The 14,529-nt window shown below is 43.6% G+C and overlaps 1 protein-coding gene across 5 annotated transcripts; it reads left to right on the top strand.

Annotated features, from left to right (window-relative positions):
• Positions 1-14,207, top strand: LOC144720256 (sphingomyelin phosphodiesterase 2-like). 5 transcript variants are annotated; one of them, XM_078596845.1, is made up of 11 exons: positions 1-83; positions 1,261-1,390; positions 2,837-2,933; positions 3,066-3,142; positions 3,503-3,596; positions 4,957-5,046; positions 6,349-6,431; positions 8,001-8,133; positions 8,740-8,844; positions 9,471-9,627; positions 12,026-14,207. In XM_078596845.1, exons 2-11 carry the CDS (start codon positions 1,338-1,340, stop codon positions 12,391-12,393), a joined length of 1,257 nt encoding a protein of 418 aa, XP_078452971.1. In that variant the 5' UTR covers positions 1-83; positions 1,261-1,337; the 3' UTR covers positions 12,394-14,207. The 5 variants fall into 5 exon arrangements, with proteins under 5 accessions (XP_078452971.1, XP_078452972.1, XP_078452970.1 ...); XM_078596846.1 differs by having other exon boundaries at positions 14-96; XM_078596844.1 differs by lacking the exon at positions 1-83 and adding an exon at positions 104-248.
• Positions 14,208-14,529: the final 322 nt, after the last annotated feature.

The following is a 14,529-nucleotide window of genomic DNA, read 5'->3' as shown; positions in this document are numbered from 1 at the left end:
TGCAAATGAGGCGAGGTCGTGGGCGTGGTTTCCCCGGACCCGGAAGCGCGTGTATTGCCGGCTCCGTGGCGACCCAGGGCGAGGTGAGGGCACTTGGTGAGCCGCTCCGCGCTTTGAGCGAGCGACAGACCGAGACGTTTGATTTTGCGCTCTTTCTACTTAGGCGATAATAATTAAACAAAACCCTACACAGATACAACGGCGAATGTCATCTCGAGAGTGCCAGTCTGCTCTTCAAATAGCCTGAAGTAACTTGAGTCTTCCACCACCCCCGTGTCTCTCCTTTTCTTTCTCTCTCTCTCTTAATGAACGAGATCTGTGCGAATTCGCGTGCGATGGTTAAATTGGCGAGGGCTTGGGTCGAGACGCCGCACACACGCTGCTGTTATTGTTATTGCTGCCTTTGTTTACGTTACATGCTTACGAATCCCGCTGTGATGCTCGGAGCGATATCGAGTGAAACAAGGCAGCAATGTCATCGTTTAGATGTTTTTCCTTGCGGTCGTAATTGTGCGTCGCCGAAAGCGACGTTGTTTGTCATTGTTGATGGGTTTGCAGACTGCGCGCCCCTTGACTCGAGGGCTCTGCGCTTTTGTTCCGTCTCCGACCGCTTTAATTCCGTCACCCTGGGCTGGAGTTTGGGTTCAATTTCGTGTGAAATTGACCGCGTTCAAGGCATTCTCGTTTGACGCAGTGCGCACCAGCGCATTGTGCCAGCCGGTTCGCAGTGGCCAGGAATGACAAAATGTAGAAGGAAACGGGACCCCGTTGGGAGAGAAATTCATCCAGCAGTGGATTGAGAATGGTTGATGACGGTGCCTTTTGGCCATTGTGAGTGGGTTTTTTTTAAAGCTGGTATTCTTCTTACACATGGCTGGATTAATAGCGACGTGGAAAGTCTTAAGTCCAGATTAGTTGGCCAGGAAAATGGCTTTCAGTTGATGTGCGGCGGTGGATTCATTGAATTCCGTTTTGAATTCAGAGATTCACTGCTGTGCAGTTAGTCCATGGTCTCGTGTTTTCACAATTGCTCACCACGCTTTCTTTGAATGTCCACTTGTGAAGGTTTTGTTTGGGAGCTGTCGTGAAAGTCGCGGATATTAATTCATGTGGACCATAGTTTTTTCAGGGTGGATTCAATCCTGAAGCCTGCTTCTTGGGATTCGTGATCAGACCCTTGTTACGGATATTGGTGTTCGCCAACGTTCTGGAGCTGCTGATTGTGGAGATGAGAGTTTTACTGTTGCTATAAACACACAGGTTCGACTCGACATCCACTAACCAAACGACCAGCAGCAGCAGCACCACCAAGGCAACGAGACGAAGCTCGCAGCAGCATGCATTCGGACAAGTCTTGCATCCGCCTGAGGGTCCTCACTCTTAACTGCTGGTAATATGAACCGTGAGCGTGATACGAAACAATGGCTTTGTGTGCTATGAAGAATATACATTGCCCGAAACGCCCCCTCATGTGTAATTTTTCGTTCAAGATAGTATTATTGACGAATGAGTTGAGGTTTGTTATTTATGAACAATGAAGTACTTGTATGTAAATAACAAAAGAGTGCATTTTAAATGGCTCTTTGGCACTTGCTTTGCTGTTTGCTTCGCTTTCTCCGCTCAACAAAGTCATGAGACCATGTCTTTGTTGAGTAATCTGGATGCTATCTAACCTTGTTTTTCTTAATTTATTTTTTATAAAGTTAATGCGTTGGCAGAATGTCTTGCTGACCTATTCAGAGATTTGGTGGGTGGAAGTGGTTTTTCACAACGGCACTCCAAAACAAGGCCACACAACCGACTGGTACGCGTGTATTTTTTGTGTTTTCCCATGTACCCAGGTCAGCCTGCGTCTTTTTTTGTAGTTGATAACATTTATTTATTATTTACGTCCATTCCTATTGTGTGAGATGAAAGAACAGGCTGTTTGTTTTTAATCTCTGAGATAAAAATTACATGAAAGGGGTGAATCGCGTGTTCCTTATCAAAACAGCTGTATATGTTTTTTTTTTAAATACCAGAGTGATTTTCAGTTTCATCCTTAATGGACTCAACTATAAATAGTTAACATTTACGTGCCTATCAGCAATCATCTGTGCATCGCATACAGAATTGCCTTCCAAATCAATAGCTGAGTTGCATGTAAGAGCGAAGGTTGAGGAACCACTGCCATAAAGCACCATCAGTGACCTTGTGACTACAATTACTCTGTACGTCATTGCATGTACAGCTATTCAATTTAATCATTCATATCAGCGTTTTTCATTTGACATTGTTCATAAGTGGGGGAGGACAATTTGTTGAGTTTTATCACTGTGTGTAACATCGTGCAGCAAATTAAAATGTAAATCTTGTGTCGAGGAGTACTATGGGGACCCAACGAGGGGCAACAGCGGGAAGGGGTCCAAGCAGAAAGGGGAGTGCCAGAAGGGAGAGAGAGTGGAGGGTAAGTAGAAAGACCCCAGGTAGGAGAGCCAGGTTAAAGGGAGGAGCCGGGCTAAGGGGATAAAAGGGGAACCTGGACGGAAGGGGAGGGGAGAGTGAGAAAGGGGAGTTGGGGAGAGAGAGAGGAGGCACGTTTCAGGGAGAAAGGCTCCTGGGCCGGAGAGACAAAGGAGGCTAGGGGTGGATGAGTAGGGGGGTAGCCTGGACGGAGGTCGAGGGAGTCCAGCGAGAGGGCGAGAGTCGGGGAGTAGGGGCTACTCGCGACAGGAAGAAGTGTGCGAACGTCGGTGTGAATAAACGGCAAGCAGCCCTGAATATTCGACCCTGGTCTCCATCTGTAATCACGAAGCACGGCTCGACACTTGTATGAAATCCATTCTTTCTCCGACAGGGGCATTCGGTACCTAAGCAAGCAGTGCAGCGAACGCTATGACCTCCTGCAGAAGCGCCTACTCGCCGAAAAGTACGACATCGTGATGCTGCAGGAGGCAAGTTCTTTGTTGTCCTTTAAGTCGGACGTCGAGCCTATCTAATGAAAGCACCGTGTGGGCACAAGACGGTCTGGGGCACCTTCGTCACTCTGAGTTAGCCTAAACTCTGCCTTCATTTCTGTACAACAGGTGTGGAGTGAGAAAGATTACTTGCAAATAAAGGACTGCACCAGGGAGACCTACCCACACTCGCATTACTTCAGGAGGTAACAATTACAAGGGTTTACTTTAACCGTAGCTTGCGTACAGTTGTGGTGGGAAACCTACATGTCATCTTTGTGTGTTTTTTTCCTATTGTATATATGTGGAACTTCTTTCGCACAGTACATCGCCAACCATGCTAATCGGAGGTGCTATTAATTGCTATAATGAGATTTACTGAAAACAAATTCTAGTTTCGGATACGTATGGAAAATGGCAGATGCATTTTGTATAATAGCGAGCAAAGTAGGAATGAGTTTCTATTAACTACCTCTCTCAATCAGTCTTATGTCTTGTGTTTAACACTCCGAGGCCCTGTATGACATAGTAAAACATGTTTATGATGCTACGATGTTTTTGCACAGTGGAGTCATTGGGAGTGGCCTGTGCATCCTCTCCAAACACCCGCTCGTGGACACCCTGCTCTTCAAGTATTCTGTCAACGGCTACCCATACATGGTAACCTGCATTTATCAATCACACTTTATGCAAAAATGGAAAAAGAAACTTGCTGATGTCAGCATCTGCACTGCTGCCAAGTTTTTAAGAAGCAGTTGCTCAGTGTGTGTCCGCTAAGGCAAAGTGCATTGCAGCATAGCACTTACCAAATTAAAATGACAAGGTCCAAGGACCTGCCTTTCAGTGCCCTGGGGATATGCATGATTATCACCAGCTGTGATTACCCCACTGCAGAGGTCGCAATCGGGTACCCGATACCCGTACCCTACCCGATACCCGATACCCGTACCCTACCCGATACCCGTACCCGTACCCGGCTGGGTACGGGTACCCGTTTGCGACCCTGGTGTGGCCGGGTACGGGTAGGCCGTGAGTCACTGGTGAGTAACCGTTTGTCACTCATTTCCCAACGTCTTGTCTCTTCTCACAATTCAAGTTCCTAGAATCAACCCACCCGCGCCTGCAACATGGCTTCATCCCAGAGGTCGCAATCGGGTACCCGATACCCGTACCCTACCCGGCCGGGTACGGGTACCCATTTGCGACCCTGGTGCGGCCGGGTACGGGTAAGGAATCAAAACCCGTTTGCGACCTTTGCCCCACTGCTAGAAGAAGGCTTTGCTAAGCTGGGGTCCCTTCCATGATCGTCTAGCTGCTGCACACGGGCTGGTTTCATCGTTACACCTCCGCGGTGAACATCTTCTCGGGCACGTTCTCTCCTTTGGCTGCCACTGTGCTTAGTGTCTAGGCCAGTAGCCCTTAATATTCCCCCGTGATGTTGATCTGCCCACGTGCACTTACTTCTCTTTACAGACAATATGAAACCTGGCTTGGGTATGTTATCTGATCCTATTTTAGTCACTTCATGCTGGTTGTCCATTTTTGTCATCATATTACATACAAAAACAATAAAAGATTTAGCAATTCTGGGGACATTCAATTAATCTCCTTTGCCAAATTTCATTGGGCATGACTGTTCGTGGCATTAACTATAATACACCCTTTATCTTGATTTATTCTTCAAATAAAAAGATTACATGTGTAGAAAATATATGCCATGCCATACCTTTCCTGTGCTTAATGCTGGGTGTGGGGTCACCAACAGGGAGCAATGCAGAAATTATTTCTTGGATTTACCTGGACAGAGCTTTGAGTGTCCTACCCCTTGTGATGCAGGTTCTGTCTTGCTCTTCCAGTTTTCCTCCCACAAGCCAAACTACTCACAAATAGAATTGGCCAAACAGGTCAATGCAGAACCCTCTTGCAAAGCAGTTGAGGCAGTGAGGCTTCGCCACATGATTGAAGGGCATTAGTAACATGCATTAAACTGTGCCAATGTGCACATGGTGTTGTGTTGCAGGTGAACCATGGAGACTGGTTTGGAGGCAAAGCCGTTGGCTTGGCTGTGATTGACATTGGAGGAATCACCGTCAACACTTACATCACACACGTAGGCACTTTGTTCATGTCGCGTTGTACAGTTCGAACGTTCCTTGAGTACTGCTGTTATGCAACTTTAAAAGTAATACATAGACATGGTATGTTTTATTCTATACGTTGAATTGCCGGGTTTTTGTCAACTAAAGGCACACTATGAAGGCTAAAAAGAATGCATCTCAGGTTGATGATAACCCACTTCCTTAGAACTGCTTTTTGTGTTTAGTTTGTTGTCCTTCCCCCGCTCCTCCAATTAGTACAGTCGGCTACGTATGGAACCAAAGAATTTTAATATACATACAGTAAAACCTTGGATTGCGAGCATAATTCGTTCCGGAAACGTGTTTGTAATCCAAAGCACTCATATATCAGTTGTGATCACGTGACGCTCGGCAGACAAAGCGTATACACGTACTACTCGTATTGCAAGACCTCGCTCGTTTATCAAATTAATATTTATTTAAAAAATGTGCTCGTCTTGCAAAACACTTGCAGACCAAGTTACTCGCAATCCAAGATTTTTCTGTAGAAAGAATAGCGTTTGTCTTTTAGATACTTATCCCAGGCTATCTGATACATGTTGGAAGCTTCATTAGTGAAGACTTTTGTCTTTTGAGTTTCCTCCCTTTAAATCTCCACATCTGCTATGGCATGGGCAACACGCATTCTATCGATATTTGAGAGAGTCCAATGTGTTTGCCATCATCTCGGCTGTGATGGTTTAAAATGCTTTTGTTATACGTTGTTGAAAACCATCGAAGCTTTTTGTTTGTTACCTTGTGCAGAAAGAATACGTCACGAACATTTCAACCACACTTAACGGTCTATAGTCTTAACTGATTATAATGCTTTAGTACGGTCATGAATTATACCGTTATAGACACCCCTGTAAGTAAGTTTAAAACTCATTTGAGACAGCCCAGGAGTCGAGGTATGTTTCTAAAAGAGCTGTTTGTTTTGAGTACGCATTTATTTTAAGTAGGCGTCTCAAATCTCCAAAATACTTGTACAGTTGAGTTTTCATTCTCACAGAAGACCGCTATCTGTGCAGTTCTTGTACTCTAATTTATGGCCATTTTTAAGTTCCTTTAGGTTCCTTTTGCCTAAGTGTAACTCACAAATCTAAAGCACAGGCTATCTTTGTCACTTGATGTAACAAGTCAACATGAACAGAGAAACAAAAAATGTTAATTCATCGTGAATTTCCCCAAAACGATGGTTGTACCTGAAGGGATAGATTAGTTACCTGGTGATGTATGTATTTATATTGAACTCCCTTGCTTTATTGTTGTCCCGGTGTTCTTGGTTGTCATAGCTGCATGCAGAGTACAACCGCGAGAAGGATGCCTACCACCCACACCGCGTGCTGCAGGCCTGGGAGCTTGCCCAAGTCATCCGGTACATGCCACACACCTGCTCCCCATCGCACACTGTCACACAACCTACGCAGTCACTAGCAAATAACAGGAAGATGCTAAGTTAGCAGCAGACTTTGGTGCAAAAGGTATAAAGACTTTCAAAACGCCTTTGATTTGGACGTGTGGAAATATAACAGGCCAAAAATGTACCATCAATATCCCTTGCACTGTCACATGGAATGAGCGAGAAGTAGAGACCATTCACACAAGAGGTGAAGTGGTAGAAAAAAGGACGACCTAAAATATAACAACGAAGGTGTATCGGAAGTAATCGCTGTGGCCAAGGACGAGCAGTGCAAGAATTATTGCAGCCTCATCGTCAGCCTCCATGTGGCAACTAATAGATGAGGTAGAAAAAAAGAAGTTGCTGACTATATACTGAACATCAGTCTGGGTTGCAGATGACAATCAATAAACATAACCTTTTGCGATATTCATTTGTACCTTGCTGCCCTTGTTTTAGTGTGTGTTGTAACGTAAAAATTATTGACGTGAATTGGCACATTTACCCTTTGTTGCCTAAAAGGCTGAAATGTGATGCTGCAAATGTTTGGGTAATTGTAATTTCACATTTGCAGAAGTCCTTTACATCAGTTTTTCTAGCCTGGTTAACAGTTACAAATTATCGATTTTAAGCATTTGCAGTTGTGCTTCTTCTTTGGATTTGTCAACTGGCTTTGTGTTTGCTGCTGAAGGAATTCCAGTCCTACAAGGTCTCGGCAATTCACTCCATTGCTAAGAGTTGGAGTTGAGGAGTTGTGGGGCCAATTAAGGCAAACATCCAAACAACACTGGATCTGGTCTCGTGCACATGTGGCTCTGCAATGAGAAGCGGTAACAGTAGCACTCACAGCCACAGTCATTACTTATCAATGAGCAAGTGATAGTTTCCCCATTACATAGGTTCGATTTCACCAACATGTCAAATAATTTATAAGTCTGTTGGCCAAAGTCCACTCAGGTGTTCATTGTGTTTAATCAAGGGATTTTAATTCCAGGCAATGTAATAGGATAAGTAACAGCATATTAAACAATCAGAGACTATGATCTAATCAACCAGAATGCACCCAATCTCAGCGGATCTTCGAAGCGGCGTTGAGCCTGGATAGTGCTTGGAAGGTTGACCACCATAAACAAACAGAGGTCATAGGAAGTGTAGGGCTATGTGGTGGGTATAAGAGTGAAATGTAGCCAAATCCATGTTGTACTGTACTTCTATGCTGCCACATCATGCTTCCCACATTCACAAGCCCGCACTTTCTAACATGATAAAGTATTATTAAGCAATGGATGAAAGTTGGGGTTTTTAAAGCTGAACCTTAAACGCCTGTAATGTGTAAGTCATTGCTTTAGCAACAGCACAGTAACTGCATATATAGTCATCATTTTGATAATATGCTCCATACACTTACAACCAACACACTAATGTAATAATTTCATACAAGTTGGGCCTGTTAACATATTTTTCACAGAGCTACCTTCACCCCCAAGTACATTCTGTATATAAAATGTACTAATTTTACCCCCCCCCCGTCACCGCCCACCGCAGTCACACGTCGCACGTGGCCAATGTGGTTCTCCTTGGAGGAGACCTCAACATGCACCCGGGGGACCTGGGAAATCGGTTGCTACGCTCGGTGGCCGGCCTCACCGACTCGTATGAGAAGGCCCAAAAATACGAGGCAAGGCGGCCATCTTCCCCCACAACGATTGTCTACTCCCCAGACTGGCCGCCATTTAAATAAAATACTCAGAACCCAAGTTAAATTCTATGTAAAGGTTCCCAAGATATCTGCATATCCGTGTAATCTACTGGGTTTACTTTATAATAGGCATGCAACAGTACATAGATTAATTGATGAAAAATGTTGTTACGCTTATGATACATGTAGAATATTTGGTAGTCAATTATTAATATTTTTTTTGCAAATTGTATGCTCACGTTATCTTAATGTTAATGAAGTGAACAACAAACATTGTGTTTGTATTGTTAAAATGAGACGTATATTTCTGCATTATATTGCCACGATGATTTATCACATCTCTGTGTGAGGGGTTCATTATTACATGCATAGTTTCTACTGATGTGGAACCAGTAAAGTTGTTTGCACATATCTGTAGATTTCTGCAGTACACGCTTAGGGGCGGAGAGTGGTTTGCATTCAGTAGCTTGATTTAGGTTTACCTGTATGCCAGGTAATGAAGAACTACAAATAATAAGAGTTGAAATGTTTGCAAAGGTGCTGTTGTTCAATGTGAAATGATAACTGTCTCATTGTGTGTTGTAGGGGCCACAGGATGGGTGCACGCTGCTGCCTCAGAACTGCTTTACCTGCAAAAATGAGCTGGCTGCCTTTCCAAATGGAATTCGCATCGACTACATTTTGTACAAGGTGTTGCCTGCCCGCATGACCACCCATTCAGCAGCCTGTCCTGAATTCCACATCGTTGCTCCAAGCTGTAATCATCCTTACTTAAATGCCTGCAGCAGAGCAGATTTTTAACAACTACTAATGTGGAAAGTATTAGCTGTGTCTGATCTGTCATATCTCTCGATGACTTTCATAAAAATTTACCAATATAAATCACAGTTTAGTTTAAAGTTCCATTCCTATGGGGAAATTGCCCTATAGAAAGCATTTAAATTGATCAAAGGGTTTCCCAAATTTGTCATTGTGTCATTTGTAAAAGCGTTTTTGGCCAAGGTGCCGTCACATTCCATATGCGCGACTCATCTCCCCACAAGGTTACGCGCCGTGTCACTAAATGCATCTCATTTTTAAAAGATGAAAATAAGTTCCATGGAATTTTAAAGGGACTTTTATTCAATATTTCATAATCCCCATTATGTGAACTTGAGTGGTAATGGAAAATAAATGTATTCTGGTATTTTATTTGGCATAAATTGTATTTTGTATAGTTGGGAAAATATTTTTAAAATATCACTTATCAATATGGCCCTTGCCATGTGAGTTAGAACCTCACCGTAGTTGCTCTTTCCTCTGGCACGGCACGGCAGGGTGTGGCCGGGTTTTCCATGAGCTGTGAAGCCGTCCACACGACCACAGGGATAAGCATCGATGGACAGGGGTTGCCTCTCTCGGACCACGAGTCTGTGACTGCCACCCTGCTCATAAAAATTCCCGATCCAAAACTCGCCAACCCATCTCCACCAGGTGAGTACAGGGGTTGGGCAAGGGCCAGGTTCAAAGTGGCCCGTGTCATCTTCTCCAATGGCTGCTGTTGCATTTTGACCACTTGTGCCTCTTGTTCTAAATTTAAGTCTCATAGATAGCCTATATTTACATTTTTTATTACAATATAGATATATATATCAATGTTAATGCACATTCTTCAGTCATATCTGCACAAGTGATAACTTATAAATGGCAAAGTAAAGATTATGCAGCTTAAATTTCGATTTAATGCTGTCGTGACTGCACGGATTCATATTCTTGGTTAAAAATAAAAAATAAATGTCATCGTTGTATTTTTACTAGTTTAGTATTTCTCTTGTACGTGACTTAACCGAAAGAACCAAGAATATTGTGCAGCTTGTTTCGATGAATATTGTGCAAAGTTTTCTTGTGACCAGTTTTCAAAGTTGTTAGACCACGAAATGGGCAGTTAATAAGTATAACCCGTAAAAACGAAGTTTTTCACTATAAATCCTTTATATGCGTGGCAGCGAACTTAATATAAAGGATTTAAAAATATATTCGCCTGTGGAGGACGCGGGGATCGATCCCGCGACCTTTGGCATGGGAAGCGAGGGCGCTACCAACTGCGCTACTCCGCCACGGCCTGTGGAGGGGTTACGCTCTGGGCTCTTACACTGTGACGTTCAGCCAAAGCCATGAATGCGTTCTATTTGAATATATGTAAAATAATGTTTTTTTGCCTAAAAAGTGTAAAATGTTGGGAATTTTTTTTCATGAACATTAATTGTCTCGCACAACGAGTCTGTGTGGAAAATGTCAGCTCGATTGGATCACGGGAAGTGGGTTAAAAAACGACCGAAAGATTTGCACGGTCGTAAGCAAGCAAGCAAGCACGCAAGCAAGCACGCAAGCAAGCAAGCGAACTTAATATATAGGATTTAAAAATGCAAAGTTCTGTCAATTGTGACAAGAATGGTCAAGCAAGCTTATTTAAAATTCGAATTTAATAATATTCAGAAAGTCAACTTGGGTTGCTAGAACATGTCATAAGAAGAGAGTAAAACTACAGAAGAAAGGTGGTGAACATGAAAGCAACAGGGTGGAGACCGAGTGAGAGACCTATAAGGAGGTGATGTTGGATTGTGGAGTGAACATGGAGATGGTGCAGGACAGGAATAATTTGAGAAAGAGGACCAGGATATATGGGGAAAATGCCAAGATGTAGAATTTTGACTTAAAGCTTTCGTGACTGCAGGAATTCATATTCTTTGGGTCTTTCGGTAAAGTCACGTAGATAGGTTCAAAGAAAATAACAAAAAGCTACGACGTTTCGATGGCAACACGGGCGGTCGAAACGTCGTAGTTTTTTGCTATTTTCTTTGAACCTATCTATGTGACTTTACCGAAAGACCCAGAGAATAGTTAGAATTTTATTAAATTCAATATGGTTTAAATCATGATTGCCGAGTACAGGGGTCCAATGGCCCAACAAATGGCCAGAAACAAACAGCACTTGAAGATTTGAGGGTATAATAGATAAAGAGTGAATACATTTCTTGAATTGAGCAAGGTTATACAGGTAGGAACAACAGGTTCCACACTGCCCACCAGGGATTATTTGTCTATCGTGCATATGGGGAGGGGAGGGTGGGGGGTGGGAGGGGAGGGTGGGGGGTGGGAGGGGAGGGGAGGGTGGGAGGGGTGGGGCTGGTTGGGGAGGTGCTGGGTGGGGTGGGGCCGGGTGGGGCCGGGTGGGAGGGGTGGGGAGGGGCTGGTCACCCCGTGGTGCCCTTATAAAACTCAACGTTTAACCTACACGCTACACTATACAGGAAACGATACACTGCACTTATACAGGTAGGAACAACAGCTTCCACACTGCCCACCAGGGATTATTTGTCTGTCGTGCACGAATGTGCTGTCCAACCAAGTTCCTACCTGCCCACTCCGAAGGAACGTGTTAAAATATTGGGAAGAGAGACGATGGGAGATAATTCCAAAGTCGAGGCGTGCGAGGAATGAAACAAAGTGAAATGTTTTAGCCTGAAGCATGGTGATTGAACACACTACGGATGTGATAAAACAGTCTGGTAGAGTCCTCGACATGGGTGGACAAATCGGTGAGTGAAGTTATCATCAATTGACCATGTAAGATTAAGCTTTTTGTATGTATATTGAACTTTTCCCACACCTTACGTAGGCCGACCGTGCTAATCAGAGGTGTGGGGGAAGGACAACAAACTAAACACAAAGCAGTTTGAAAGAAATTAGTTTTCAATATCGATTTAAAAGTCCATGGCTACAGTGGCTTCCTATTATCAGAAGGAAGAGCAGACACCAAACCGGCAAGATGTTACAGTTGTCTTATATTTGGAGTACTGTCGCACGTCCACACCTCACATCTTTCTCGCAGCCGAAAGCTCAGAGGAGCAGGAAGTGCTGGAGGAGGCGCGTGCAGAAGTGGCACGGGGCTTCCGCCACGCAGAGCGCCGCCGCACTCTGTCGGCGCAGCTGGGCTCGCTGTCCGGTGGGCTGCTGCTCCTCCAGGTGGTGGCGCTGGTGGCCTCCACCCTGCGGTGGATTCTCATCTCGGGCTCCCAGCCGGACGACCCTGGGCTCTCGTCAACGCTCTTTTGCTCGTCGGAGTTGGGCATGTGCGCGCTGGCCACCGCGGTCGTCGCGCTCGTCATGTACATTCTCTTCTCGGCCGAGAGCAAGGCCCTGCGCGGTGCCGAAGAGGAGATCAAGACCAAGATGAGTCGGAGGGGGGCTGATCCATAAGGCCTGAAATTTTGTGATGAAGTAAAAACACATTGCCGAACGATGTAGCGGGTTGCGTACTCGCGGCTGAACCTGCCTCGTATTTAAAACAAGCATCGCACATCATGAGTTAATAGAGTGGTACAAATTTAAGAGAATGATGACATTCCATAGGCAAGCAGCAGCAACATTAATTATGCACTGCTGTAACACATGCTAAAATATTGTGTTCTTCTGCTTACCCATCATACATATATAGTATACTTACGTAGAAAACGAACATTTTCCCCATTTTGCTATGACATGTACTATTGGCGAGCGCCTATTTAATGATGCCTTTGTCCGTGCTCTACCATTAACGTTGCATAACTCTGTGCTTGGCCGTCAAGGCTAGCTTGCCGAGGTTGTGGTGCAGGGAATTCACCACCATCGCCACTTGCCCAAAAGGGCTGTTGTCTGCAAGGGCGATTGCACATGTATAAATCTGCATGCACAGACTCTAATCTTAAGCAGCTAGAGATTATGGTGTACTTGTACATTTTATAAACCAGGAAAATAAGTCACCAAATATATACATTTCAGATATACGTATTCAGCTGTTGTGCATTCATATTTCATTCACATATAGACCTTTGACATGAAAATAGACGCAAAATGCATTGCGTATTTTTTGTGTGGAAGCTTATTAGTTGTTGGAGGCTTATCAATTACTGTATTCAGTTCAGACTGAAACTAGACAGAATATCTTGACTTCTTGATCTATAATTTTGCATTGACGAGCAAAAAAATATTTTAAACTATAATTGAGGTTCGGTATACTCAAATGATGTGACATAACTAAATTATTACACTCCATTAATGTGCAATAGCCTGAACCAACATTTAAATATACTCTTGGTTAGCTCAACATTAAGGAGCTTTCGACTGAAGGGTTTTAACGAAGGTACTTGAAATGGTTTAATTGCACTTGAAAAATCTGAATAATTGTCTCTGCTGAAGGTTTGCTGGTATATGTCTGTGTCTGTTCATATGGAAAGACTGCCTTTTAGAATAGTATCCTGTTTGAAGCATGTCGAGATTTATGAAATCATTTCTTAAAAACCCTTTGTCGACCCACCGATGAATGAAGGCCTTCTCATGCCATGTCGGTCCTGAGGATTGTTTGATTATACTTCACCATGCTGGTCAATGTGAGTTGATGAAGAGGATACCCAGGACCAATTCAGGTATCACTCCCCATGGATGTTAGCCATAGCTGGGAATCCACTTCATTTTGCCAGGTACATAGTGCAGTGCGCGAATTGCAACACAACGCTCCATCGATAAAACGTTTATCTGTATGGCGATGTATTTCAGATTGAATACATTTAGCTGCAACAAAAGACTTTGGGTGTGACCTGATAATACAAATTTGAAGCCCATTATGTATATTGAAAGTGTAGAAGAGCGTTTTAGATTTTCAATATTGGATTTAATTTCATGGAGGGGAAAAAAAACACCAAATGATGGGAGTTGTAAATATTTGGGGGTTGCACTACAAAACCCCGTTGAATTTTTCAGCTCTCGTTAAAAACTGAAGATGTACAGGATCCCTGAAGACTGCACCTGGTTTTGTTTAGGCCAGTAATTTGTCCCCAAAATATGTTTCTATCAGTGGAAATGTTAGGGTGGCAACAACAGCGTTTGAATTATTACATTCAACAGATTACCACCAAGTTCAATGCGTGAAACTTTATAAATTATTGGAGTTGTTAATATGGAAATGCACATTTTACTGTTAAGTATGTTGCTGTATAATTTAAACATTTGCAAATTAAATTGACCGTTGGACTGGACTTGCGTGGATTGATGTTTAATCTTGTACGTTATATCTAAGGGTCATCTTGATTGAGCCTCAATGAACAGCACGTTAGACACTGCGTTTAAAACAGAAAATTATATTCTGTATTTTTGACGAACGTGATATTATTGTTTGTACATATACGGCCATTTAGTCCAGAGGTGACGTTGAAAGTCATGGGGGTTATTTGACCATACTTCGCCACGTTGGTTACTGTGGGCTGGTGAAGGCGGGGGGGGGGATCACGGCTCAGTCCAAACAATGTTTTGCTGCACCCGCCCTCTGCTGCACAAAACGTCCGACAGAATCCTTGAGAA

The sequence above is a fragment of the Lampetra planeri genome, chromosome 8 (assembly GCF_965212315.1).
Source record: "Lampetra planeri chromosome 8, kcLamPlan1.2.h2, whole genome shotgun sequence".
NCBI classification, from domain to species: Eukaryota; Metazoa; Chordata; class Hyperoartia; order Petromyzontiformes; family Petromyzontidae; genus Lampetra; species Lampetra planeri.
This window is presented reverse-complemented; position numbering and strand designations above follow the sequence as displayed.

What these genes read in the sequence shown, in the direction of transcription:
- LOC144720256 (XM_078596843.1), top strand. Translation starts at nt 1,707, where the DNA reads ATGCGTTGGCAGAATGTCTTGCTGACCTATTCAGAGATTTGGTGGGTG. An exon ending in CACTCGCATTACTTCAGGAG is followed by an intron (nt 3,143 to 3,502) that starts GTAACAATTACA and finishes GTTTTTGCACAG; the next exon opens with TGGAGTCATTGGGAGTGGCC. An exon ending in AGAAGGCCCAAAAATACGAG is followed by an intron (nt 8,134 to 8,739) that starts GCAAGGCGGCCA and finishes TGTGTGTTGTAG; the next exon opens with GGGCCACAGGATGGGTGCAC.